This window comes from Puma concolor, chromosome C1 (genome assembly GCF_028749965.1).
Source record: "Puma concolor isolate L17-30 chromosome C1, mPumCon1.1.hap2, whole genome shotgun sequence".
Classification (NCBI taxonomy): Eukaryota; Metazoa; Chordata; class Mammalia; order Carnivora; family Felidae; genus Puma; species Puma concolor.
In genome coordinates this window covers 34,081,092-34,107,607 of record NC_141674.1, presented here as the reverse complement: position 1 = coordinate 34,107,607, position 26,516 = coordinate 34,081,092, and the positions used below count along the sequence as shown (strand labels likewise).

General features: G+C 47.4%; 2 protein-coding genes across 9 annotated transcripts in view; one reads left to right on the top strand and one right to left on the bottom strand.

Annotated features, from left to right (window-relative positions):
* SZT2 (SZT2 subunit of KICSTOR complex) overlaps positions 1-7,074 on the bottom strand; it is a 51,611-nt gene extending 44,537 nt beyond the window's left edge. For all 4 annotated transcript variants that reach the window (XR_015254650.1, XM_086716696.1, XM_086716697.1 and 1 more), the window contains exon 1: positions 6,963-7,074. Coding sequence is in view for 3 of the 4 variants with exons in the window: in XM_086716696.1 (XP_086572822.1) it covers positions 6,963-6,989 (27 nt within the window). In the remaining variant the exon portion in view is untranslated. The remainder of the gene's footprint in view (positions 1-6,962) is intronic.
* A 21-nt stretch (positions 7,075-7,095) lies between these two features.
* Positions 7,096-24,224, top strand: MED8 (mediator complex subunit 8). 5 transcript variants are annotated; one of them, XR_015254651.1, is made up of 9 exons: positions 7,096-7,199; positions 8,520-8,638; positions 9,322-9,466; positions 9,993-10,133; positions 10,329-10,410; positions 10,766-11,014; positions 11,802-11,862; positions 18,044-18,119; positions 23,996-24,224. XR_015254651.1 is itself a non-coding variant. In XM_086716707.1 (8 exons), exons 1-8 carry the CDS (start codon positions 7,194-7,196, stop codon positions 24,057-24,059), a joined length of 867 nt encoding a protein of 288 aa, XP_086572833.1. In that variant the 5' UTR covers positions 7,096-7,193; the 3' UTR covers positions 24,060-24,224. The 5 variants fall into 5 exon arrangements, 4 of the variants coding, with proteins under 4 accessions (XP_086572833.1, XP_086572834.1, XP_086572835.1 ...); XM_086716707.1 differs by lacking the exon at positions 18,044-18,119; XM_086716708.1 differs by lacking the exon at positions 23,996-24,224 and having other exon boundaries at positions 18,044-18,839.
* The last annotated feature ends 2,292 nt before the right edge of the window (positions 24,225-26,516 follow it).

The window sequence follows — 26,516 nt, the reverse complement described above, 5'->3', positions numbered from 1 at the left end:
GAACAAAACTGTATCAAGGACGACTAAGATAGCCCTGGACACCGGTAAATTGCAGAATGATTTCCAAGTTAGTGAGAAAAATCAGATACAGGTATTTACCATCATTTCTAACCACCATTCCCCTCAAAAGGTCCCTTAAGATTGTACACCCTTGTCACCAAGATGCTAGAAACAGCAAAGGGTCTACCGGCCAAGAAGGAATGTGCAGCAGTCACTTGCCCTCTGCTTGACCTTGGTCTCAGGATGGGATGCTCTCCTAAACCAGTCAAGCTCTCCCTCAGGACTGGCTGAGCTGGTGTGGGTGTGAGATTGATGCCCACTCTTGTCTAACTGATGGTGCTGATCCCTGCCAAGGCTCTTATCTAGGAAAGGATGGGCTGGGGCTGGGAGTACTATCAGAATAGGAAGGATACCTGCATTCAGCAGTCCTTTGTTTATCATTCTATCTTCAGAGCCTACAGCAGTGCCTGGCACATCAGATGCTCCATACAATTTGCTGAATAAGTGAATTTGCCATATGTTCTAAGCAAAGCAAAGTTGATGTTTAAAACTAATAATCAGTACAACTCTTTTTCTCTACAACTCTTCTCAAGGTGAGATAATCTTAACACTAATCTCAGTACTATATTCCTCTGGTTCTTCTTTGGTAGTTAGTAAAGACTTGTTTTCCCCCAAATGCCAGCCTGTTTCAGCTATGCAAGAAAACACCATAGGAAGGAATCTGGGCCCATACTGAGCTGGGTTAAACAGAGGAGAACACACATCCGTGGGTCAGCACCATAAGAACAATTGGGAACACTTGGTTGCTCCACCTTCTAGGTCTAAAATGTTGGTGATTCTGGGTTTCACGAATGAATCTATGATCCCCTGCACTGTTAGACATGACAGGTTTCATTTCTGTCACACAGTCACAAAGCAGTTTAGAATTTTCATGGCACCCACCAGTTTATAATGAAGAATTTGTGTACTTTGTAAATTTGGTTTCCCCTGCAAGTCTAGAAGCTCTAAGGAGGTAGGAGCTTTTGTCTATATGTTGTCCTTTGCTGTATCCCTAGCAACCAGCACAATGCCAAGATGTACTAGGTGTTCAAATATTTGTTGACCGAATGTGTGAGGGAAATGGCTCTCACAAGCTATGTTTCTTCTGTTTTGAGCTGTGTTCTGAATTTCTTACCACTGATTCCCAACTTTTCACTTTTAGCAACGTCTGCTGTGTTGTCCAAGAGATCCCATCCTTCCTCATCCACTTTATAGAAAAACGAGCCTATTTTATGTCTGGGTTTTTCTTCTGCTTCCACCAAAGTTGCTTTTACCAGGTTTTCAGTTATTTTCTTTTCAAATATTATCTCTTTTTTACAGTTCTTGGAATCTAGGGAAGGGCTGCGGGTGTGAGTTCTAATCGATTTGTTTTGAAAGAAAGTGTGATTTGATAGCTGAGCCTCTGGTCTTGAACTTTATTTTCCTCCTCCATAAAACACTACCATGTATCCCAATGGCGTGTGAAAGTATAAATGCGTGCGTTAGTGTAACAAGTGAAAACAAGCAATTCATTGATCAGTTGCTGCTTTGTGTCTGGAAAGACTCCCGCACAGCCATTCACTTCAGCTTTTTTGCTCGTCCCCATTTACCTGGCATAGCTGGATATTTCCTCACAGAAAGCCAGAATCTGTCTTCTTGATATAATCTTTACCCATTCTTGAGATCTGTTCTCTTGAAAACATCTAACCCATTTCTGGTTTTACCCCTGGATAAAACCCAAAGGAAAGTCTGACCCTCTGCCAAAGGATAATCTATCAAACATCTGATGGCAGCCCTGAGTCTCTGTTTCTCTGTAATAAACATCTCCTAAGTTCTTCAGGTAAATCTTAAAGAGCATTGTTTCAAGTTTCCCCACTATATCTCAGATCATATGCCTATGAACTCTGGCTGGACTGTTTTTCAACTCAAAATGTGGGGGCTAGGATGGAACACAATACCCAGGTGAGGTCACAGATTCAGAGTCTCCTAAGTCCGACTGACTTTACCATACTGTTGGCTCAGGGAACCTCCATAACTTTTTCACTTGTGTTGCTGTTAAGACACATCCTCTGTTCTGTCCTCATGCAGCTGGCTTTTTGGGACACATCCAATTATTCAATTAGTCCTGTTATATTGGATAAATTCAGTCTATTATTCTATTGTGAAACCTAGAGTGCTGTTTTGTCTTTTAGCAAATCTCTTTCCAGCTTAATTTCCCTGCTAATTTCATCAGGATGCCATCAAGTCCTCATTCCTGTCCAAAGAGGACAAAGACAAGGTGAGTGTGCATTCATTCATCGGTCAACAAATTTATGGAGGGCCAGCTACATGCTAGCACCGGGCTAGGTCCTAAGGATACCACGAAAAGCAAAAACTGGCATTCTCTGCTCTCGTAACATTTACCCTGTAATGGAGAAAAAATTAATCAAATAATCATTCTACTAACTATATGATTACAAACTGAGTAAGTGTGCCAAAGGAAAAGAAAGTGGTTCTATGGCAGCATATAACAAAGTAACCTGACCCAAGCTAGGATCTTAGGAGAAAGTGACACTGAAGGTTGAGTGGGGTTTGCTAAGTGAAGAGGAAAAGGGGAGATAAAGCGGATGGAAGACACAGATGGGTGCTGTGCTATTAGTAAACGTTCTTTAGATTATTAGTAGACGGCTTGATTTCACTACAGTACAGCTTCCATTTCTCCACCTTGTCTTGGAAGTTATTTTGAATGACAGGGGTGCTGGGTGGCTCAGTTGGTTGAGCGACTGACGCTTGGTTTTGACTCAGGTCCTGATCCCAGGACTGTGGGATCAAGCCCCTGTGTCGGGCTCCTGCTGAGTGTGGAGCCTGCTTGGAACTCACTCTCACTCTCTCTCTCTCTGCCCCTCCTCTGCTTGTGCTCACACATGCTCTCTCAAACTAAAACAAACAAATGAAAGTTATTTTGAATGATGGACTGACTGTCCAAGGCCAAGTGAAGCTTATGTAGTTAGTTCATCAACCAGTTCTTACAAAATCCACTCTCTTGAAACCAGGAACATTGGCCCAACTTAATCTTTCTCACATTTCTCCCTCAAACATGACCCTTCGAAGTTAACAGCAACATGTTCAAACCATCATCTTGAAGTTTGCCTCACATTCAAGATGTAATTGATCAGAACCAGAAAACATAAGAACTTAAGCAGCTAAAATAGTATTTTTCAAAGTGTGATCCAAGGACCAGGTGCATGAGAGTGGCGAGGTGCTTATTAAGATACAGATTCCTGGGCCCCAGCCAAACCAACTGAATTCGAGTTGACAGGACTCAGGAATCTAAATTTAACAAGCTCCCCAAGTGATTCTTCCGCTTTGACAAACCCTGAATTAGCTGTATTCTCTCGGCATCCACACTCACATGGAGCTTCAATGCCCTAATATGTAATCTCCCTGAGTCTGAAATGCATTACTCTTGGGACTAATCTGGCAAAGAGAAAGCAGGGTTTCAGAGTCAGAGACCTGGACTGAAATCTGGTTCTACTACTTGCTATCTATGTGAGCTTGAACAAGTTACTTAATTTTTTCCAGGACTCAGCTTCTTCATTGATAACATGTGGGTAAGAATACCTACTTCATAAGGATGTTGCTGCAATTAAACATGAGAATGAGAACAATGGTAGAGGAAGCCTATCATTCTCTGGAACATTTATTGAGGCCTACATACCATTTACAAGATGAATAATACATTATTAGGCACTGTACTGCATACCATATATATCAGGACGACGGAAACATCGCCCATCTCAATTTGTTTTTTGTTTGTTCTTTGCACCTGTCCCTTTGTGGTTAAGGTATAAATAATTTTTGAAGCCTTTTCCAACCATGATGCTGTTTTCTAACAGAATCCCATGAGGAGCGCCTGGATGGCTCAGTCGGTTGCATCCGACTCTTGACACTGGCTCGGGTCATGATTCCAGGGTCGTGGGATTCTCTCTGCCTCTCTCTGCCTCTCTTCCCCACTCACGTGCGCTCATGCTCTCTAATAAAAAAAAAAAAAATTAAAAATAAAGAATCCCATGAAGTAATGTAGACATTTTCTCCCTTGAACTGTCTGAAGGCTCCTTACCACTGGACTTATGCCACGTAAGTCGTGAACCTCTAGCATGGACTCAGCCTGAATCTTCTTCTCATCTCTTACCCATCTCTTGCCAATTTAGAGGACCTAGAGGGATCAAACGTTGGTTCTGTTGCTGCTTATTAATACAAGGCCTTGGTGAAGTTACTGTGCCTTAGTTTCCTCATCTGTGCCATCAGGAAAATAATAGTGCCTATTTTGTGGAGATTTTACAAGGATTAGGTGATACTTAGTAAGCACTCTGGAAGTGTTAGCTGTTCTCATTGTCACATTGCACCCACACTAGCAGCTGCTTCTTCTGTTCTCTGAGGGCTCTACGCTCCTTCTCACGTCAGGATTTTCACTATTGCCTCTGCCTGTGATGCACTCTGCCTCTTCTCGTGGCCAACTTCTACTTGGTCTTCAGGCTGAAGTGTCATTTCTCTGAGAAGGCATCCCAAACCACCCCCGCCCCACACACTTCTTAACAAAGTCGGTTAAAAACCTCTTTTAAACACTCATTCATTCTGTAGTTTTCCTTTGCAGCCCTTATTACAATTCAATGTTTGTTTACTCTATTAAAATAGAGGACATGTCTGCCTCACACTGCTCGGTATCCACCCTGATACTTAGCACGATTCTGAATCCACAGCACTCATAAAAATATTTTAAATATTTGATGAATGAATGATTTCTTAAATCTGACTATGCCCAATTTTCTCTCTTCGGATTGTAACAACCTCTCAAAGTCAGTGACTTTTCTGCCCAGGGGCAAACTTCATTCCCTTTACTTTCTGAGATAAAATTTTCAGAAATGCAAATCAAGAACTTAACAGATGCTTCACTTTTGGCTGAATGAGACTCCCACAAGTATGTGTCTTGACTCCAAGCTCCTATAGATCTGCACTGATCAATATGGTAGCCACTACCAAATGGGGCTACTGAGAACCTGAAATGTTGTGAGTCCAAAAGTCCAAAATGAGATGTGCTAGAAGTGCAAAACACACACTGGATTTTTAAAGATTTGGTACAAAAAAGAATGATAAGTAGCTCATAGTTTTTAATACTTATTACCTGTTGAAATAGTATCTTGGAAATATATATAAATAAAATACATTATTAAAATTGATTTCCTCTGTTTCTTTTTACCATTTTAAATGTGTCTATTAGAAAATTTGCATACATGGCTTGTATTAGATTTCTATTGGACAGTGCTGTTTTACACCACCTGCCTGAAAGGTATGTCGTATTTTGCTACAACATCCCATTTCCTCTCATCTTTGCTGCTGTTGTTTTGTAAATGTTTATTTATTTTTGAGAGAGAGAGAGAGAGAGAGACCAGAGAGACAGAGAGAGCAGGGGAGGGGCAGAGAGAGAGGGAGGCACAGAATCTGAAGCAGGCTCCAGGCTCTGAGCCGTCAGCACAGAGCCGGAGGCGGGGCTTGAACTCGTGAACTGAAAGATCATGACCTGAGCTAAGTTGAATGCTTAACCGTTACCTACGGAGCCACCCAGGTGCCCCCATTTCCTCTCATCTTAATTCTTACGGAGGAGTACTCCAAATTCTTTCATAGTCTTTCTCAGTATTGACATTTCAGATGCATGGCTTCTTTGTGAACATGTCTGATTCTTTAAAATAGGGTAGAGTTTCCTACTTAATCTTGGGTTTCATAACACCAAATCCCAACAAACTGGAGACTTACCATCCTGTGGCTATTTTAGTATTTATACTATAATCACTATGGTTAACAACACAAGATCTGGGGCCAGGCCACCTATTTTGGGAGTCTTGGCTCCCCTACTTACTAGCTGTGTAACTATGCTGCAAGGATCTCTGTGTTTCAATTTCCACAACTGAAAGATGGGAGATGATAAAAGTGTCTAGGACAAGAGGATTAATTGATATTGGCAAAGCATCTAGAATGGTGCCTGGCATGCAGTACTCATTCAATAAATGACTCCTATTTATGTCATTCTACACATCCTCGACCCTTCCCACCTACTCATATATTCTCTTACATCACTGGGCACCTGTTCTAGTGTTCCGTTTTTTCCAAAGCTGAGAGATTTTATGCTCAGATCTTCTAACTTCAACTCTGCTACTCCCCAGCTGAGGAGCACTTGGGTAAGGTACTTAACCTCCCTCACTTTTCAATTGCTTTATCTGTAAATGAGAGCGGATACTGCCACATTCTTCGCCTAAGTTTTAATAACGTAATGTATGTATGAGTTCCTCGCGTGGTCCTTGGCACCCAATCAATGCCTCCTGTGCATTTTCTGGTTTAACACGTCAAGTCCTCACAACACACCATAAGACAGGTATTTTATGAAGAAAGAAACAGGATCCTGGAAATCAAGACTTGCTCAAAGTTGCACAGATAGCTAAATGGCAGTGCCAATGCTGGACGAGGTTTCACTCCGAGTCAAATGTTTTTTCGCGAAACCAAAGCTGCTCCCCAAATGCACGAGCGCCAGAACTAAATTAATTCATGCTGTCTACGGCATTCCGATGTTTGGAGAAATGCATAAACCATCGATGTCTACTGCCGTGCTGCCCACGGAAACTGCAGCAGAAAATCAAACTACAGATTTTGTTAATAGCATTATTAAGATCAAAGAATACGAAAGCCCCAGAGTCAGCGACGTGTCTGAAATTTCAGTAACCAAAATAAAGCGACGGGTTTCTGCTCCAGCCCCCCGACAAAACTGCGGGCCGAGGGAAGGAGGTTCAATGGTCGGGCCTACGGGGCAGGGCCTCCCCCAGACGGGGAGGAGGCCACCGCCGTGCCAGGCCGCCGGATCCTCCTCCTCGGAGCTCGGTGCCCAGTGCCCAGCGTTGCACCCGCCCGCCCCTCACCTCCGGCTCCGGGCGCTCCGAGGCCATCACACAGCCCTCCCGCGCCGGCCCGGGCCAGAGAAGATGCTCCACTCGTGACCCCTGACCCGGCTACAAGCGTCCCGCAGGAACCGGAAGTGAGTGGGAGGACCGAGTTCTGAGTTTCCTGATTGGGGGACGAAGACCTCTCAGCGAGGCTCTCGGACTAGGAAACCGGAAGGGGAAGTCGTTGCCGCCTACACTGACGCCGCAATGCAGGTGAGAGCGGGGTTGGGACTGTTGACAGCTAGCTGGTTTCGGGTAGCGGGGTCGATAGTGGGCTGGCCGAGGGGAGGGTGAGGAATTGGGGCTGAGAGGAGGGGTTAGAGCCCGCAGCTGATAAGTAAGGGACCGCGGGATGGGGGGCGCGACCGACTGGAGAGGTGGGGGTGGGGCCCGGACTGCCGAGTCGTGTGGAAAGAGGCCCCGCTGACTTGCTGGGGTGCGCGAAAGGGTCAGGCTGTAAACTGGCAAAGTTGAAATGCGATCCAAGGAAGATGGCTCAAGAAGGAGGCGTGTTGGCTTAGGCCCCGGCCTGAGTCGTTGGATGGACTCTGTTGGGTGCAGACGTAACAGGGGATCTGGAATTGGAGAGTAGCCCGAGAGGTGAAGGAATTGTTGGGCGGGGGGCGGTGGCCAAAAGCTAAGCTAATAATCTGAGGCTGTGGGTGGAACCCAGGATCCAGGCCCCTGTCTTGCACGTTGGCGAGTTTGCAAGACAATTTTGCATCTTTCTTCCCAGCCTGAGCCGGTTAGTTATTAAGGATGGAGAAATGAAGTAAAACTGGAGACCCCAGATGGGAGGAAAACGCTTTGCGGATACCCCAGCATTTAAAATTGTTTTTCTGGTGCTCAGGAGCATATGCATTTTGTTTTGTTTTTCACTTGCCACTTACTTTCTTGCACCTGGTCCGCTGTCGGTAAATGTTTTTCAGTTGACTGAGCTTGTGAAAGAGATACAGAAATATTGGCATTGAGAAAAAAATGGGTGCCGATTAATTCAGCAAGAAGCAGCTTGAAAACATCAAATGCTGAGGACAAATGAAGAGTGGGAGGTGGGGGGGGGGGTGGCGGTGGTGGTACAAGCCTGGTATTCAGGGAAACCTTCACGTGTACATAGGTTTCCCAGGGATTGTGTCTTTGGCAAGACTGCCACGCTCACAAGGCAGGTTCTAGTACAGGAGAAGTTGGAGTACACGTGCTGCAGGGGTTCACAAAAGATTATAAAGCCCAGGCATTAGGTCTGGTGAAAATGTCTCAGTGAGAGAGTATAGAGTGTATCTAACACGGAGAGAAGCCAGACGTGAATTAGGAGACGATGAGAGAAAGGAGGAATTGAGGTCAGGCGAATGGATTGAAAGGTCTGAGGGTTGATGCTGTCTGTAACCCAAATACCAAAGATAGAAAACCTGGCTCTCCTGTGCCAGTGAGATCCTGTGTTTCTCGACTGGTGTTGCACACTGTCATCCTGGCTCTTCAGCCTTCCTCTGTATGTGTCATACACCTATCTGGGTAACCCACCTGTTCCTGTTGGTGCAGAGGGAGGAGAAGCAGCTTGAGGCATCATTAGATGCACTGCTGAGTCAAGTGGCTGATCTGAAGAACTCACTGGGGAGTTTCATTTACAAGTTGGAGAACGAGTATGACCGGCTGACCTGGTAAGGGTTGCCAGGGTAAGCCAAGGAGGGCTCCATGGGTGGGGGGCTAGGCCTCCTGGTGGACCGGGTATCTCCAGTGATAGCACAGTTTATCACTTTGCAAACATCTTTTGGTTTGGTAAGAGCTGGGTTTCCCAACATTTAACAAGTGAAATTTGGCTTAGGGCCTCTGTGGCAAGGAAGTAGAGAAATGCCTAGTTTCCCAACCCAAGGTCTTTCTAGCTTTTGAGTCTCACCCTTTGACATCTCTGGGAGGAGGTACTCCCTCAGTAATCCACCCACTCTAGTAAGAATGCAGTGTTCATCCTGGGTCTCTTACCACAGTTGCTGCTGAGTCTTTTCAGGTCCAACCTACTATGGAAGTGTGGATCCTATTTTCAGGCCGGAAAGGAGAATTTTACCCAGTTTCTGAGTTTTTAGTGATAAGTATAGCCATGGTTCTTATTTTGCCACTGGATCTCACCCCATTCAAGTAACAAACTGCCTTATTTCTCCATCTCTGCTAGAAACTGAAAGTATGTCCCTCTTTCCTAACCCCACAATCCCCGGGGCCAGTCTGGTACCTGCGCAGTCCAGCTGTAGTGCAATGAGTCTTTTTGGGGTGAGCCTGGGTGTTCCTAGTCTGAAGGACCCCTTCAAGGCTACTTGACTGAGACATTCTGACGCTTCCTTATCACCACCAGGCCCTCTGTTCTGGACAGCTTTGCCTTGCTCTCTGGACAGTTGAATACTTTGAACAAGGTCTTGAAGCACGAAAAGACACCACTGTTCCGTAACCAGGTTATCATCCCTCTGGTGTTGTCCCCAGACCGAGATGAGGATCTCATGGTAAGAGGAGGAGAAGGGTACAGTGTGGGAAATTAAATTCTTAGATGAGAACTTAGAGCATAATTGTTGCTGGGTTACTTTAGAAGTTCTGAATGAGGAGTAGTTTGTGGCACTAGAAAGCAAAGGCTGCATTTTGGAGGCCTTGCTTTTTGTCCCTCTAGAGTTGAGGAGCCACTCCCCAATAGTACCAAATAACCCTGAGGCTTATGTCCCCAAGGCAAAGATCTTTCTTCTCCAAGACCTATCTTGAGCAAGAGGTATGTTCTATTGTGATTTTGTCTAATTCAATCTTTTATTAAAATGTAGCAAAGGGAAACTTGCCCCTGGGTCTGGTAGAAACCTGTGTGAGGAGACAGAAATGAAGCATGGAGTAAGCAGACTAGTGTCCTAGGAAGCTAGGTATTGGAAGTGTCAGGTGGAGTCTTCCCTGAAAATGTACTATTTGCCTCTGGAAGGAACTATATATCGGGCCAGATCAACTCTTCGTGAATTGCATAGGAGGATCAGTAAAATCTGTGTGTTACAGCGGCAGACTGAAGGACGAGTGCCTGTTTTCAGCCATGAGGTGGTCCCTGACCATCTGAGAACCAAACCTGATCCTGAGGTTGAAGAGCAAGAGAAGCAACTAACAACAGATGCTGCCCGCATTGGTGCTGATGTGGCTCAGGTTGGACTGAGTCCCTGCCCTGCTGCCCCCTAGCGCCCCGAACCCCATCGTGAGAAGCTAGGATTTACCGTGTGCGCCTGGTAGGGATGCATGGTTTACCCATAAATTGCCCCTGGAGGAGCACAAGGAAGAAACTTCACCGTCATCATTTCTGGTCAATGGCCTGATCTCTGCACAAATGTATGTTTGTTACAGAAGCAGATCCAGAGCTTGAATAAAATGTGCTCAAACCTCCTGGAGAAAATCAGCAAAGAGGAGCGGGAATCAGAGAGTGGAGGTATGGAGGGACTGGTGGCAAAATGGAGAAGGAAAAGGAGGATAGATCACTGGGATAGGAATGGTGGTTTGGGTAGTGGCGAGGTGAGGACGTAAAAATGAACTGCTTAGGAAAGGGTATGCTATGTTCTGTTAGCTTTTTGTAGTTAGGGCTTGCCCTAGAGCAGGTGGAGGGTGTGGGTAAATGAGAAGGGAGAGCTCCGAGATAGTTGTGGGGGTCTTTTGGCTCTTCCTCGGGGCTGCCATTGAGTGTGGACGCTGCTCAGGCCCTGGTGCCCATATTGGTCTTCCTGCTGCTACGTTCAGTCCAGGGTCAGAGGCGAACCTCAGGCTCCTCGCTTAACCTTTTTCTTCAGGTCTTCGGCCGAACAAGCAGACCTTTAACCCTGCAGACACCAATGCCTTAGTAGCAGCTGTGGCCTTTGGGAAGGGGCTGTCTAACTGGAGACCTTCAGGCAGCAGTGGTCCTGGCCAGCCAGGCCAGCCGGGAGCCGGCACAATCCTTGCAGGAGCCTCAGGATTACAGCAAGTGCAGATGGCAGGAGCTCCAAGCCAGCAGCAGCCAATGCTCAGTGGGGTGCAGATGGCCCAAGCAGGTCAAACAGGTAAGGTGGGCAGGGGATGACCTTGAGCAGGGAAGTAGGGATAAGCTGGATGGAATGGGCCCCCGCCATCTCCGAGCTGGAGATTTTCTCCTTTTCTTTTTGAACTGTGACCCAGAAAACGCTTTTCAGGAGTAAAAATCTCATTTGCGACTCTGTAGCAGGCACCAGAGAAAAGAAGAACTTGGAGCAGCAGAGACTGCACCTCCCATCCCCATTATAGAGTTCTGTCTCAAATACCTTTCTGTCCCATTTACTCTGGGTATCATGTGTGCCATCAGGGTCGTTTCTTAAAGAAAGCAATGGTCAGACTTCAGTGGAGACCATCTGGTAGGTGCACTGAGGATTGACAAATAGGCAACACGTACTCTTCTCTGTGTCTTGTCTTTCTGCTACCAGTTAATAGTTGCGAGAACGGTGTGGGGGAATTCAGATGTGAGTAGCTAGAAGAGGCATTTTCTTTCAAAGCTGTCTAAGAAAAGGAACAATTACAATTAGAGAGAACATACTCTTCCACCTGTGACATTAAATGGGGTCTAGCTGTTTTGTCTGGGAGTAGCTGAGCAGGAGACTGCTGGGGTGTGTTCTGACCCCTTCCCTATGAGCCCCTCCCTCCCAGACACCTTCAGGGAGAGGGCTGGTCAAGAACCACACCTCTGATCGTTGCTACCCGGGGCTGCAGAGGTTCTGAGATGAGAGTGGTGGCAGAAGGGAACTTGAGAGACCACCTGTCTGATTTATCATGAAAATCTTACTGTGCTTCAGGTATCTTTCTTTGTGTTCCTTTTAGGAAAAATGCCAAGTGGAATAAAAACCAACATCAAGTCAGCTTCAATGCATCCCTACCAGCGGTGAGTGTGGCTGGCAATCCCCACTCCCAGGTGCTCTTTGCAGAGGTGGGCAGTGAAATCGCCTTTTGCCCAAAGCTGAACTAGATGTGTACAATAAAAAGAACGTGAGCTTTCAGCACCAGACAAATCCCAGCTTCACCACTGACTGACTGTGTGACCTTGGGCAAGTGACCTAATTTTTCTGAACCCGTTTTCTTGTTTATAAATGGTGATACCTACCTCATAGGGTTGTTGTGAGGATTAAAATGAGAAAATGAATGTAAAACACTTAGTACAGTGTGTGAAATAATGGGTATTCAATAAATGATAGGTTTTTTTAATTTTTTTTTTATGTTGAGAGAGAGAAAGACAAAAGAGCGAGCAGGGGAGGGGCAGAGAGAGAGAGAATCCCAAGCAGGCTCCGCACTGCTAGCATGGAGCCCAACGCGGGGCTCAAACCCACAAACTGTGAGATCATGACCTGAGCCAAAACCGAGAGTCAGATGCGTAACTGACTGAGCCACCGAGGCGCCCCAATAGCTTCTACAGCCACATCTCCCCACTGCCCTCCTCAATCCTCGATCCAGAACTTAGGGTGATGTGATAGTGCTTCGTGTCAGTGGTGAGGTGCTAGACACAAGGTCATGGACTGCTCTGTTCTGTTTGAAAGCCTGTGCTGATTTTGTGCTCCCGGAAACTGTCACAACCTTTATGTGTCCTTAGAGGCACACTGGCTCTGTAGGCTTCCCTGCTCAGCCTCCATCCCGGCCGTCTCTCCAACCTGCAGGCAACAAGTCTTCTGAACTGGGTCTGACGGTCCAGCTGCAGCTCTGGTGAAGCTTGGGCCTGCTCTCTTCCTCTCCTCTAAGAAGCCAGTTCAGCTGTTCCCTGGGAGCTAGTTACAAAGTCCCCTGTCCTTTACCCCACTCCATACACATGAAAGATTTTCTTACTTTGGAGGGGGAGGGGAATTACACTTCACACCATGGTTCATCAGGGGTTAGTTATCCTCATAAAAGTACCTAATTCCTGGACTCCAGCCAGGATGGCTTTCCTCCAGTCCACTGAAACTGTGATCAAACCTGAGCCAGACTGCTGGTGGGTGGGAACAGCCACCAGTACCTTCGCCTGCTTTTATAACGCTGAAGAGCAGAGTGAGTCAGGTCTGTAGCCTAAGGGGGCTCCTTTGCAGGCAGGGGCAGGTGTTGAGTCAGCAGAAGACCAAAGGGTTTCTCTGAATAAAATTATTAAAATTTTCTTTTTTAACGTTCTTCATATTTGAGAGACAGAATGTGAGCAGGGGAGGGGCAGAGAGAGAGGGAGACACAGAATCCAAAGCAGGTTCCAGGCTCTGAGCTGTCAGCACAGAGCCCAATGCAGGGCTCGAACCCACGAACTGAGATCATGACCTGAGCTGAAGTCGGCCACTTAACCAACTAAGCAACCCAGGTGCCCCTGAATAAAGTTATTTAAATTGATGGCCATTGTGTCAGTGTTAGCCAATAGCGATTTTTAAGAGAGCTATAGCGAGGTCAGAGACTATATGTCTGAGACTTTCAAAGTTGATGCAAGGCAATTCTAATTTGTTCTCTCTCAAACGTTTTCTTAGCTCTGATTATCTTTGATCTAAAAGTCCCGAGAGGTTTGAGGAGAGCCTGTTCATACCTTCCAGCTGCCTTTTTTCTGTTCTCTTCTGTCGCACACCAGTACTCTGGCATTTGTTTGGTGCCGGGCAGAGTTCTGCCAGGCTGTGGCAGCAAAGTACTGGAAAAGTGGTCCCTGATGTCACATCCATTCCTGTTCCATCAAGACAAGAAATGGTACCCATAAAGCGCACTAATCGTAGCACACAATAGCGCGGGGAGTCCTGTTACCAGCTCTAAGGCAATGCCGGACCTTTCCTCCATTTCAGCAGTACTGCCTTATTGCTCTGTCAGCCCACTCGGGTGTTCCTGATCTTACCTTTTCCCTTCCTGCTGGAAGTCTCAGAGCTAACTATCATGTTGAGTGGAGTTCAAGTTGTACTTCTCCACAAGCCCTGGATCATCTTTTGGTGACTGCTGTCCTTAATTCCACCAGAAGATTCCCTCCTGTTGAGAGATACCAACCCAAAGTGTCTTTGTTGTCCCAGGTAATCCCACCTTCATTTTCAACATTTGAAATGGGTTCCTTGTCCTCCCAGAGTGGAAATATCCTCCTGCCCCAACGGGAACACATGCAGGACCTCACCTACATCTGGTGACCTGAAGCACACATTCTTTACTCCGAAGGCACTCACATCTCTATATTCTGTACTCTGGAAGCACATGTTCTCATTTGCAACTCCCTCCCACCCCCAGATCCTCTGGAGTACACACACCTACGTAGCCTCGCCAGCTTCAGGATTCGGACAGCCCAGTAAGCGCCTCAGTGGATGGTATCTCCCTCCGCTCACACACTCATTCCCTCAGGAGGGGATATATATGGAATTCCCTTTGAAGAAGAGGACAGGACCTGCTTACTTGTTCAGATGTAGGATTCGTAAAAGATGGCTCTCTTGCACCACTTTGATGGTGTTCCTGTTTCTGGCTGCTCTGTTTTGCCTGGGGACTGTTTTCTCCTACTCTTGGGGCCCCTGGAGAACGAGATTAGGTCATTGTACCCCAGGTTTATGCCTAAGATGGAGAAAGAAGCAACTGTGAAACCATGAGATCTTACTGCAGCACAGAGTTCACCCTGCTTAAGGCAGAAGCTTACTTAATCCACGCTGACATGACAACCATTGTCTAGGACTGCTTCCTCTCCAGGTTTGCCCTGTGGCTGGCATTCTGTCATTGTGGATCCTCCTGTTTACTCATTGCTCCAGTCACCCTATTCTCTTTCTCTTACGATGTCTTTTGCTGCTCTACCTAGCCAACTTTACCTGACCTTGTACCTTCTTGTGAAACAGCTCCTTCCAGCTCTGTAAGAGATTCTGGCTTTAGGACTGAACTGGAAGGGCTGTATTACATACCTCCTGTGCCGCTGTCAGGCACGAAGCTGAACTCTGCAGGAATGCCCTAGTGCAAGGCTGGGCCCTTTTCCCACTCCATTCTCACCTCCCCCAGGCAGCTGGGAACAACCTCTCCCTTTGTCTGAGCTTCTTGTACAGAATAATCCCCCTTAGGGACAATGTATTCTCTGTGCCCTGTGGACACAGGAGCCGTGTGAGCTGATCCCAGCACCGGGCAGGACGGAGGCTGAATCCTTCCAAACGCCCACCCTGGGTCAAATCCTGATTACTATCCAGAGAAATGATTAAGGGGTGTACATTTTCTTCCATCTGTTCCAAATTTGGGAGGATAGCCTATTGAAGTTTAACAATGGGCCAGAGACTGCGGTCCCTTTTCGGATCACTCCTGAGAGTTCATCATGCCAACCCATGGAGGCTTGATGTCGCTCTGGCTTGATGGCCTCAAACACAGGGGGAACACTCGGAAAGAATTTGCCGCTCTTCACGTGGTGCTTTCTAGTTGAAACAGAAGGTACCCTCTCCAGCCCATCTGATGGGGGCCATGGCGCCCATCCCTTCAATGTGTGTATGTGTCCCACAGGACATTCTTTTTCTCTTCCTCTCTTTTCCCCTTTAACTTCTCTCTCTCTTGTTCTTGAACTCCTGTGAGTCACTGAGGCAGAGCTGGATCTCTATAATGGTCTCTACGTGAGTTCACAAGCTCTCAAGTGCCACCTACCATTTGGACATGGCAGCTTCCCCAAGTGCATTATGGACAAGGCACCTGACTTCCCTGGGTCTCCGTTTTCTCACCTGGCTGATCCCAGATATCCTTCCTAGCTTTAAAGTCTCTGGCCATGATTCCCAAGCCTACCTGTCCTGTCCCCATACATTTTGATTGTTTTCCACATTGCCTGACTATGTTATATAAGATAAACTGAAATTTTCCTAGCTCAGCCCCTGAATCCTTCAACCCCCTACAAACTATTCCTGAAGCTCCCTCTCCATCACCTGCAAGTTAACATTACCAACCTCCCTCTAGACCACTTCCCTCAATTGTTTTCTAGCTTGCACTGGTTCTCTAGTGAAAATTCATCAAAGAGGTGGTAAGTTACCCCACAGACACATGGATGTATGTCAGAATTTACCTTCCCACTGTCCAGCATCCCTCTCTATCCCCTGGGCAAAATCTGTGTACCAGAGAGACTCTTACAGTGAAAGCAGTGAATGACATTTTCCATGGGATCATAGCCTGTCCTACTGAATCAGAACCTGATCAGAGTCTGGGCTGCTCCCCTCCCTGCCTGCCCTCTGCCGCTCTACCACCTTCCCTTGTTCTCACCTGAATCTCCTGTCTGAGGTCTTCTCTTGCCCACACCCCTGCACGTGCGCTACCTGTGTTTTTTGTTTGTTTGTTTTTTACTACTTTCTTTGGGCTGCTCCCATTTTCATGGCCCCCATTAGTGTCCTGTGTCTTTTCCATGTTACTCCTTGACCTCACCTGTCTACTCACTGACTCACAGCCAGGCTCTTGATATACAGGGCTCCAATCACTGCCTCTTCCTCCACCCCTCCCATTCCTTCTACCACTCCTCTGGAACTCCTCTTCAGACATCACTGTTGACCTCATGGCTAAATCCAGAATTATTTTCAATGCTCATCTTACGTCATCTCCATGGTGTTTGACAGTGCTGACCATTACCTTTTTAACCTCACTAACCATTCCTTCTCTGCAGCTTTTGGCCTTCTGTCCTTCTGCCTGCTATCTCTGTGACCACTACGTTTTCTGTTTGTAACTCAAGTTTTATTTTCAGCTCAGAGCTCTCTGCCCCAGGATCCATAGGTACCTCAGATACTGCACGTTTAAGTCCAGCCATCCTTCCCTCTGAACCTGTTTGTTTTTTTTGTTTTTTTTTTTTTTTCCATTTCCTGGGTGTGACCTAAGCCAAGTCTGTGGAAGCCATCCTAAACCTTTCATTCTCTGTGTCCCTGGTCCCCCCGTGACCCAGTCAGTTACCAAATTCTGTCCATTCTGGCTCCCCAATATCTGTTCATCCTGCCCTGCAACTTAGGCCTCTTTCCCCAAAAGAGTTTTTCAGACTCCCTGTCTCCCACTCCAACGCATGTGCTGGGTTGCGTTGGCTCCCGGGTAAACTGTGGATCTGATCACATTGCTCCCTTTGATGAAAATTCTTTTTTTTTAAATTTTTTTAAATGTTTATTTATTTTTGAGAGAGACAGAGACAGAATGCGAGTGGGTTAGGGGCAGAGATAGAGGGAAACACAAAATCTGAAGCAGGCTCCAGGCTCCGAGCTGTCAGCACCAGAGCCTGACGTGGGGCTCGAACTCACGAGCTGTGAGATCATGACCTAAGCTGAAGTTGGACACTCAACCGACTGAGCCACCCAGGCGCCCCTGATGAAAATTCTTTTGATAGTTCCCTCCTTGTGTTTCTTAAGCTGGAGTCCACATAGCTGGCAGGTTGGTGGGGCAGTGTGGCCAAGGCACAAAGTACCAGGATCAAATCATCCTGGTACACTCCTTTTCCCAGGAGTAATTTAAACAGACAACACAGGGCGCCTGGGTGGCGCAGTCGGTTAAGCGTCCGACTTCAGCCAGGTCACGATCTCGCGGTCCGTGAGTTCGAGCCCCGCGTCGGGCTCTGGGCTGATGGCTCAGAGCCTGGAGCCTGTTTCCGATTCTGTGTCTCCCTCTCTCTCTGCCCCTCCCCCGTTCATGCTCTGCCTCTCTCTGTCCCAAAAATAAATAAATGTTGAAAAAAAAAAAATTAAACACACAACACAAAACTATCATGTATGCATTATGAAGAGAAAATATACTTCAAGGAAGTCCTACTCTGAAGGGATTCAGAGTAAGCTACCAGATTTCCTAGGTTTCTTTCTTTCTTTCTTTCTTTCTTTCTTTCTTTCTTTCTTTCTTTCTTGTCATTACATTTACTTCATTGGAAAGGTTTGAAAAAGCAGCTCACATTTCCTGGAAAGGCAAGTAAGATTCTATGTGATCTAGCCCCCTGACTGCTTCTCCTGACTTATTTTCCATATTGTCCTGCCATCCACCCTATTTCCAAGCCGTACAAACTGCTGGAGATTTCCTGAAAGTGACAAACTCTTTCTGGCCTCCATTCCTTTATTCCCACTGTTCCCTCTGCAAGTAACACTTTGCCCCCATCATTCTGTCTGATGAATACCCAATCATCTTTCAAAATTCAGCCAATGAACCATTCCTCTGTGAAGCCTCCTGACAACCCAGTGTGTGCACAACTCAGCACCATGCCAACTAAGTAAGGTCAGTTACCTTCTCTTTTATGCTCTTTATTGTCCCCCAAGTTCAAGCAGACTGAACTGTCAGCGTTTGAATTCCAGTTCTTCTACCTGATAGCTAGCTGTGTGAGCTTTGGCATGAAATGTATGTATCTGGCACACTATAGCATCTGACCCATCATAAACGCTATAAATGGTAGCCGCTGCTATTATCAGTGGTATGATGATTTGGTTGACTTTGGAGAGAGAGTATAATGTAGCATTTTGGTTAAAAGAGCAGGTTCAGGGGGGCCTCAGTGGCTCAGTTGGTTGTGTCCCACTCTTGATTTTGGCTCAGCTCATGATCTCGTTCATGGGATTGGGTCTGCGTCAGACTCGTGCACCGATGGCGTGGAAGCGGCTCTGGATTCTCTCTCCCCCTCTGTCTGCCCCTCCCCTACTTGCAGTCTCTTTCTCAAAATAGATAAACATTAAAAAAAAAAAAAAAAAAGAAGAAGAACAGGTTTAGACTGCCTGGATTCCAATCCTAGCTGTGCCACTTACTAGCTGTTTGAACTTGGACAAGTTAATTTACCTCTCTCTGCCTCAACTTCCTTATTCCTGGGGATGATAATATTAGTGGCTATATTGTAGAGTTGCTGTGAAGTTTAAATAGATGAATACGTACAAAGTGCTCAGAACGGTGCCTGACATTAGAAGCTCAATAAATATCCACTATCCTCAGGGTTAGTGTCTAGAACTCTAATGTCCAGAATTGCTGCTTAAACCAGTGATTCATGACTCCCTTTGTGAGGACATAACTTCTCCCTTCTCTGCACCTTGTCTATGCTCACACCATGCCTGCCATCAGGAACTCCGCCTCCTGAGAGATCCTCTGTGCACATCTGATCTCCCACCATGTCTCAGCTTGTGCAGAGCAGTCCCTGGAACATTTTTACATTGATCTACCTGGTGTGATAAGTCATTTTTGAATTTACTTTAGTGAATTTTCTTTCTCCCCCTTATTTGACACCTATACTCTCCCACTGTATACTTTGATTTTGATTTGAGACCGAATGATAAGCTCCCTCACCTGAAATGTTCTGTGTCCTCCCTTCTAAACTGAATCTCGGGGCGCCTGGGTGGCTCAGTCGGTTAAGCGGCCGACTTCGGCCCAGGTCATGATCTCGCGGTCCGTGAGTTTGAGCCCTGCATCGGGCTCTGTGCTGACAGCTCAGAGCCTGGAGCCTGTTTCAGATTCTGTGTCTCCCTCTCTGACCCTCCCCCGTTCATGCTTTGTCTCTCTCTTTCTCAAAAATAAATAAACGCTAAAAAAAATAATAATAATAAAAAAATAAACTGAATCTCTTCCCTGTCCAAACCAGCTGAAGACTCAGTCCACAGTCTGCCTACATTCTGACCCTACTGGGGGCCCTACTCCTCTCCTAGATGTCTCTGTGCAGGTGTGATGAGTTCCCTCCTCATCTGTCCACGCTTACTAGGTCTGTGCTCAGGTCTTCCTGGGCTGCTGTTGTCTTCCCCCCCCCCCCCCCCCCCCACCAGGGGAATCGCAGTCCTGAACTCCTGCTTGCTTCTCTTCACACTCCCACCAGTTCCACGGGCCTTGTTTTGTCACGGCAACTCCACTGTTCTTGCCGTTACACTGGAAGTGCTTCAGCCGGGCCTTGACCTGGGACCTGGGAGTCAGGTGCTGTCTCACACCTCCACAGCTTTCACATGCCCTACCCTCTCCTTGGACTGTCTGCCCTCTCTTTTTCCTACTCCAGGCCCCCTTGTTCATCTAGTGAATAACTCATCCTTCCAGTGTCCCCTCCTCCTGTCGTCTACCACCTCCTGACCTGGACACATGTGTTGTGTGACCTTAGGCAAGTTACTTCACTTCCAAGAACCTCAGTTTCCACCTCTGTAAGATGGGATTATAGCACAGACCTCAAAAGCGTACCTGCAACTGAACATATTGAAAATTAAAGTTAAAACTTTAAGTAGCTCTTGCTTTTCTACAGGGTAAGGTCCAAACTTCTTAGAAGGGCATAAAAGGCCATTTGGGTATAGAGTCAACATTCAAATGCAAACTCCTATTCTCTTCCCCTACTCTCTCCTGAGGAATTTCATTTTTATTGCATCATGGCCTGTTAGACTGCTTTGGTTACAGCACATTAAAATTAAACTAGCCTAACCAAAAACAAAGGAAGGGGGCCCCAATTGTGTTTGGGTTATGTGGATGGGAAGTTGAAAGGTGACTGGCTGTAGGTGGGCTCAAGGGTCCGATGTCCGATGGATGTCCGATGTCCGAGGCTCTCTGTCTCTGTGTTTTTCCACTTGACAACAGAAGGGGCTCATCTCACCCAGGAACTCTGGTTATTCTTGCTGGGATTCTGTGCCATGAGGAGCTTCGATTGGGGGAAGTGGGAAGAACCACGATTCCCAGGCCAATGGAGTGGGGCAGGGATTCCCTAAAGGAAATGAAAGCAAAGGGGTGGGGAAGTGTCTGATTCCCACAGTCCACTTTGTGTGACTCCAGAGAATCTTTGGATTTTTTTTTTCTTTTTTTGCCTCGAGCCCCACCTGTTCTTCTAAACTTACAGAACTGTATTTAAGATTGTGCAGTGTGCAACCCTCCCTCACAATCCACGTGTCCCCAAAGGCATTCAATTCCTCCACCCTGCTCCACCTGCGTGATCCCGCACAACCATCTTACTGTCAATTCTGGGTCTCTCTCTGCTCTGTCTTCTCTCCCTGCTCACTCACCTTACTTTATTTATTTATTTATTTATTTATTAAAAAAAATTTTTTTTAACGTTTATTTATTTTTGGGACAGAGAGAGACAGAGCATGAACGGGGGAGGGGCAGAGAGAGAGGGAGACACAGAATCGGAAGCAGGCTCCAGGCTCTGAGCCATCAGCCCAGAGCCTGACGCCGGGCTTGAACACCCGGACCGCGAGATCGTGACCTGAGCTGAAGTCGAGATCGTGACCTGAGCTGAAGTCGGACGCTTAACCGACTGAGCCACCCAGGCGCCCTCCCCTTACTTTAGATACAGCCCTGGGCGTGTCACACCTGTGCATTGGGGCTGGTCTCCCAGCTGGCCCTCCTTCCTTTCCTTTCCCCCTGATGTTATATATCTTACGTCTCCAGGTTTGTCTTTGTAAAGAACAATGGGGATCCTACCAACCCCTTTCCTTTTTTTTTTTTTTTTTAATTTTTTTTTCAACGTTTATTTGTTTTTGGGACAGAGAGAGACAGAGCATGAACGGGGGAGGGGCAGAGAAAGAGGGAGACACAGAATCGGAAACAGGCTCCAGGCTCTGAGCCATCAGCCCAGAGCCCGACGCGGGGCTCGAACTCACGGACCGCGAGATCGTGACCTGGCTGAAGTCGGATGCTTAACCGACTGCGCCACCCAGGCGCCCCCCAACCCCTTTCTTAAAAGGGACACCCCAGTACAAACAAAACTCCTCCTACTTTCATTCAGACCACTTCATGGTTTGGGGCCGGCCTACTTTTTAACCTTCTTGCATATGAAGGCCTGTTATTCAGCAGCATATCCTTTGGCCAAGCAGTATCAGGTGCAGCGATTCTCTACACCTGTCCTGCGTGTTCCTACTTCCATCCCTTTGTCCACACCTTTTCCTCAGCCTGGAGCACCTGTGTTGCTTCTCCCTTACTTACCACGTGGCCTTGAGAAAACTCCATCACCCCTTCTGATTCTGTTCTTTTCATCCACAAAGCAGTGATAATAGTAGTTACCTTACAGGACTGAACCGTAAGAGCATATGGAAAGCAGCTGGCCCCATTCTTGCCAGAGAAGGTATTGAATAATAAGCTACATTTTCTCTCTTCGCCGTCCGGCCTTGCTCACACATCTTCCAGATCTGGCTACCTGTCTTTCCTCCATCCTGATGACTTCCCCTGGAGGAAAGAGTCTCCCCTTTTCTCCCTCCAGAACCTTTTCTGCAGGTTCTATCACAGTCCTCTCCCCCTACCTGAGTGTCTTTAGTTCTGTTCCGTGAACCCTGAATGCTGCCCACAGCATGTAGGCATTGGCTACCCACTGACAGTTGTGATGAGTGCTTGCACGCATCCTCTCCCTTCTGCCAGCTGGATGTCTTTCCAGCCCTGGTTCCTTCAGCCATAGGCGGAGGACACTAACTAGCTGGTGAAGGCCCAGGGATATGCAGAATGATTAACTGACAAACCCTTCACCCTTTCTTTACTCCCCTGTCCTCACGGACTCAGCCCTCCCCCCAACTCCTCTGTGTGGTGAGGGTGTAGAAAGTGCCCTTTGTCCTTTACAGGACAGTGAAGGGACAAGTCTGTCCTAGCCCCCAGGAGACTGCTTCCGTCTCCACCTGCCACTCCTGGTGTCTGTTAGCCTATAGACCCTCAGCTCCTATTTAAAAAAAAAAAAAATTTTTTTTAACATTTATTTATTTTTGAGACAGAGAAAGAGCATGAACAGGGGAGGGTCCTGGTGTCTGTTAGCCTATAGGCCCTCAGCTCCTATTTAAAAAAAAAAATTTTTTTTTTTAACATTTATTTATTTTTGAGACAGAGAAAGAGCATCAACAGGGGAGGGTCAGAGAAAGAGGGAGACACAGAATCTGAAACAGGCTCCAGGTTCTGAGCTGTCAGCACAGAGCCCGACGCGGGGCTCGAACCCACGGACCACGGGATCATGACCTGAGCTGAAGTCGGACGCTTAACCGACTGAGCCACCCAGGCCCCCCGACCCTCAGTTCCTATTGTCTTTAACCCACGACTCCCTGTGTCTCCATGCTCTGTCCCCCCCCACTGCTCCACCTGCTCGCCCCCCCCCCGCCACACACACGCGTGTGCACACAGGCACGCCTTTTCCCATTTGTTCCTCGTTGTTCCTGCTTCTTTGACCCCGCTTCCTTTGCATTTTTCTGTTGGAACATGTAAAGCCTCAGATAATCAAGGGAACCGAGTTGTTAGCATCCACACGGAGGGTGGTTTCAGATTGAACCCTTGCAGAAAGTACATCAGTGGTTTATCTTCTGGGGAATGAGGATGGAGAAGGGCCCCTGAGAGAGCAGTGAGTGAGGAGTGAGTCAGGTCGGGTGGGACCCTGGGGGAAGTCACCTTACTTCCAATTAGGAAGGCCGCATGAAGGAGGGGGAGTTGTTAGACAGCTCTACTGGGCATTCTTCCCCCCACACCCCTTCCTCACCACCTGGCCTTCATCCTTATCAAGACTGAGTTCCCGGACCCCTTCAGTTTCTCCAGTTCATCAGCCTGCCCCTCATGCTGGTAACCTTCCACCCAGCTTCTCTGCAGGCCCCAAACAGCCTCCTTCTCTCCCAGTCCCCTGAGAGTCCCCTGACGTGGCCATCTGTGAGGTGTTCCCCTTAGCCAAAGGCTAATCCCTCCATGTGGATGCTGGATCTTTCTCCATATAGCACGTAAATGTGCTCAAGCCGCTTCCCATTAAAAACAGCCATTAGAAGGTGAGAGCCAGACGTTGATATTTTAAAAGCTCCCCAGGTGATAGACAGTGTGCAGCCAGGGCTGAATAACACAAATCCAAACTTCTTACCCTGGCATACAGGGCTTTTTATAAACCAATTCCTGCCCATACCTCTATGTGCTCTGAGCTTGAGCCACATCAGACTGTTAGAGCTCCCCAAACCCACCACATCTCCTGCTTCTATGCCTTCACATACTTGCTTCCCTCTGCCGGCAATGCATTTCCTTGCTTTAGAACGTGTCCTTTAAGGCTCAGCTTTGGTGCCATTTCTGTGAAGCCTTCAAGAACTCACCCCCACCCTGGGGTGAGGTGCCCCTCCTCGTGCTCTCGTAACTCTCTGGGTTTATCTCTGTGGGAACACTCACCACATGCCACTATAATTGGTTACTCAGACATCTGTCTTCTCCTCTAGACCGCGAATATTTTGCAGGAAACCCAGGGCCACGCAGATGCCATTTGGTAGGACTTGGGGCTAGATGATCTCTCTCAGATATTGGAAGATGCTTTCTCCTAGGACTGGGACAGGAACTGCGCGAAATGAGCCTTGGTGCGTGTTCATTCACTTAATCTGTCAACATTGACTGGGGGCTTGCTGTGGACATGTACCACGGGTGAATAAATGATAGTTGTAGTCTCTACAAGTGTCTCTACTATGTTTGACCTCTGGGACTGTTACATCATCCTTGATAATCTGCTTCGTTTGTTTCTAATTCGCCTCTAGACGGACGCCAAATCCAAAGCCCCTCCAGTAGTGCTCTCAGAATGGTGTGTGCACACGGTACGCATGTAGGAAATACTGGTTACACAAATGCTCATGAATATGCATACGATATTGACATATTGGTTATTAATATTGGCGTATTCATTTTTAATGCTTTTGTTATTTTATTTTTGAGAGAGTGTGAGCAGGGGAGGTGCAGAGAGAGAGGGGGACAGAGGATCTGAAGCGGGCTCCATGCTGACAGCAGAGAGCCCAATGTGGGGCTCAAACTCACGAACCGTGAGATCATGACCTGAGCCAAAGTCTGACACTTAACTGACTAAGCTACGCAGGCTCCCCTCCTCCTCCTCCTCCTCCTCCTCCTCCTCCTTCTTCATCTTCTTCTTCTTTTCTCCTTCTAAGTTTATTTATTTATTTTGAGAGAGAGGGAGAGCACAAGCAGGTGAGGGATAAGGAGAAGGAGAGACAGAATCCCAAGCATGAGCCTGACACGGGGCTCAAACTTATGAACCGTGAGATAATAACCTGAGCCAGGATCAAGAGTTGGACGCTTAACCACCTGAGCCACTCAGGTGCCCCTATATTGGTGTATTCTTGATGTGCTAGTTGCTCCCCACCCTATCTATGAACCAGTGAGAACAGAAACAGTGCTAAGCGCTTAACGTGACCTCACTCCTTTAATCTTCGCCATAGCAAGGTAGGCACTGTGGCTCCCATTTCATAGAGGCTCGGCAACTCGCAGAAGGTTACGCATGTACTCCCTGGAAGGTTTAAACTTGGGCCTGTGGAGTCAGGTGTGACCCCAAAGCCACTAAAATATACCTGGAACACATTAGGCTTTCAACGAGAGGTGGAGTGATTTACTACCTTGGGAGAGCTGTTTATACCTTGTATTGAGCCAGGGGCCAGGCCTGGAGCAGTGGGCGTGTGTGACAGATGTTGACATCCTTGGGGAAGGTAAAGCACAGGATATGCACAGGACACAGGTAGAGTGGGAGATGGGGCCAGATCAGGGAGGCCTTAGTGTAACAACACTAAGAAATTTGAGCCTTTTGAGTCCTTCTGCTATTTCCTTTCCAGGGTAGTTACTAATGGGCTGGATCATAGCTATTCTTTGGCTCTGACCTCTTACCTCTAAGACTAAACTCTCGCACAGATACGTTCCACCATTTACGCACTACTGTTTCTTCCAAACCATTGTTTCTTCTGAATTCCCTTTCTGTCCACATTTACACCATCCAATCTGACAAGCAGTTATTGGGTCACTATATGCAAAGGACTGCTCCAGGAGCTGCCAGAGATATAGGTTTCATTTTGCTAAAACTTAGCCCTTATCCCAGTTCAGTCTAGTAGGTTAGTGTGTGGAGCTAGGAGGGGAGAGTGCAGGAACGCGGATGGACAGCTAAGTATATATAGAGAGTGCACCTGTCTTGGGACATCTCCAGTGTCTGCCTCTCCTATCCCATCAGTTTCCAAACCTTCTTACATCAGGCTGTTTTCTCTCACCTGGGCTGCCTCAATAGCCTCATCACCCTGGCTGCCAGAGTGAAATGACTCAGCTAGAGGCAAACCCAAACCCCATGCAGGGACAGCATCTGCCTGGTTCATTGATGTGTCCCCAGTATTTACCACAGTCTCACACACGGTAGGTGTGAGATAAATATCAATAAATATCTGATAATACAAGCCTCATTGCAGCCTCCTCAGAAAGCTTCGCTGTTTCTCCTCTACTTCCAGAATAGAACCAAAGTGCCCTGGTTGGCCTTCAGGCCTTCAGGCCCTACGGCATTTCAGCCACAGCTGGCTTCACTTCCTTTCGCCGCCCTCCCCCCCCCCCCCCCCCCTTTTCACTACCCTCAAGGCCAGTTTAGCTAGTGATTCACTGTTCCCACCTCGGGGCATTTGTATTCTCCCATAGCCAAATCCTCCTAGCAGTCCCTAATGCTAGGGTTCATCCAAGTTTATGGGCTCCCAGGGAAGGCTTCCTTACACAGCTGCTCCCTCTGGCTGAGACCTCCCTGCCACCCCAGGTCAGCCCATAGAACACACACTGCCTCGGTCCAACCCTCCCATCACCCTCTGGAGTGAAAGCTCAGGGGGAGAGGTCTGCTTAGTCCTGGAACTTTCCTCAGGGTCCTAAGCTGGGTGGGCCTGCCACAAACAGAGGATGTGTTGGTCACGTGGGTGGACAGTCACCAGAGGGCCCAGAATA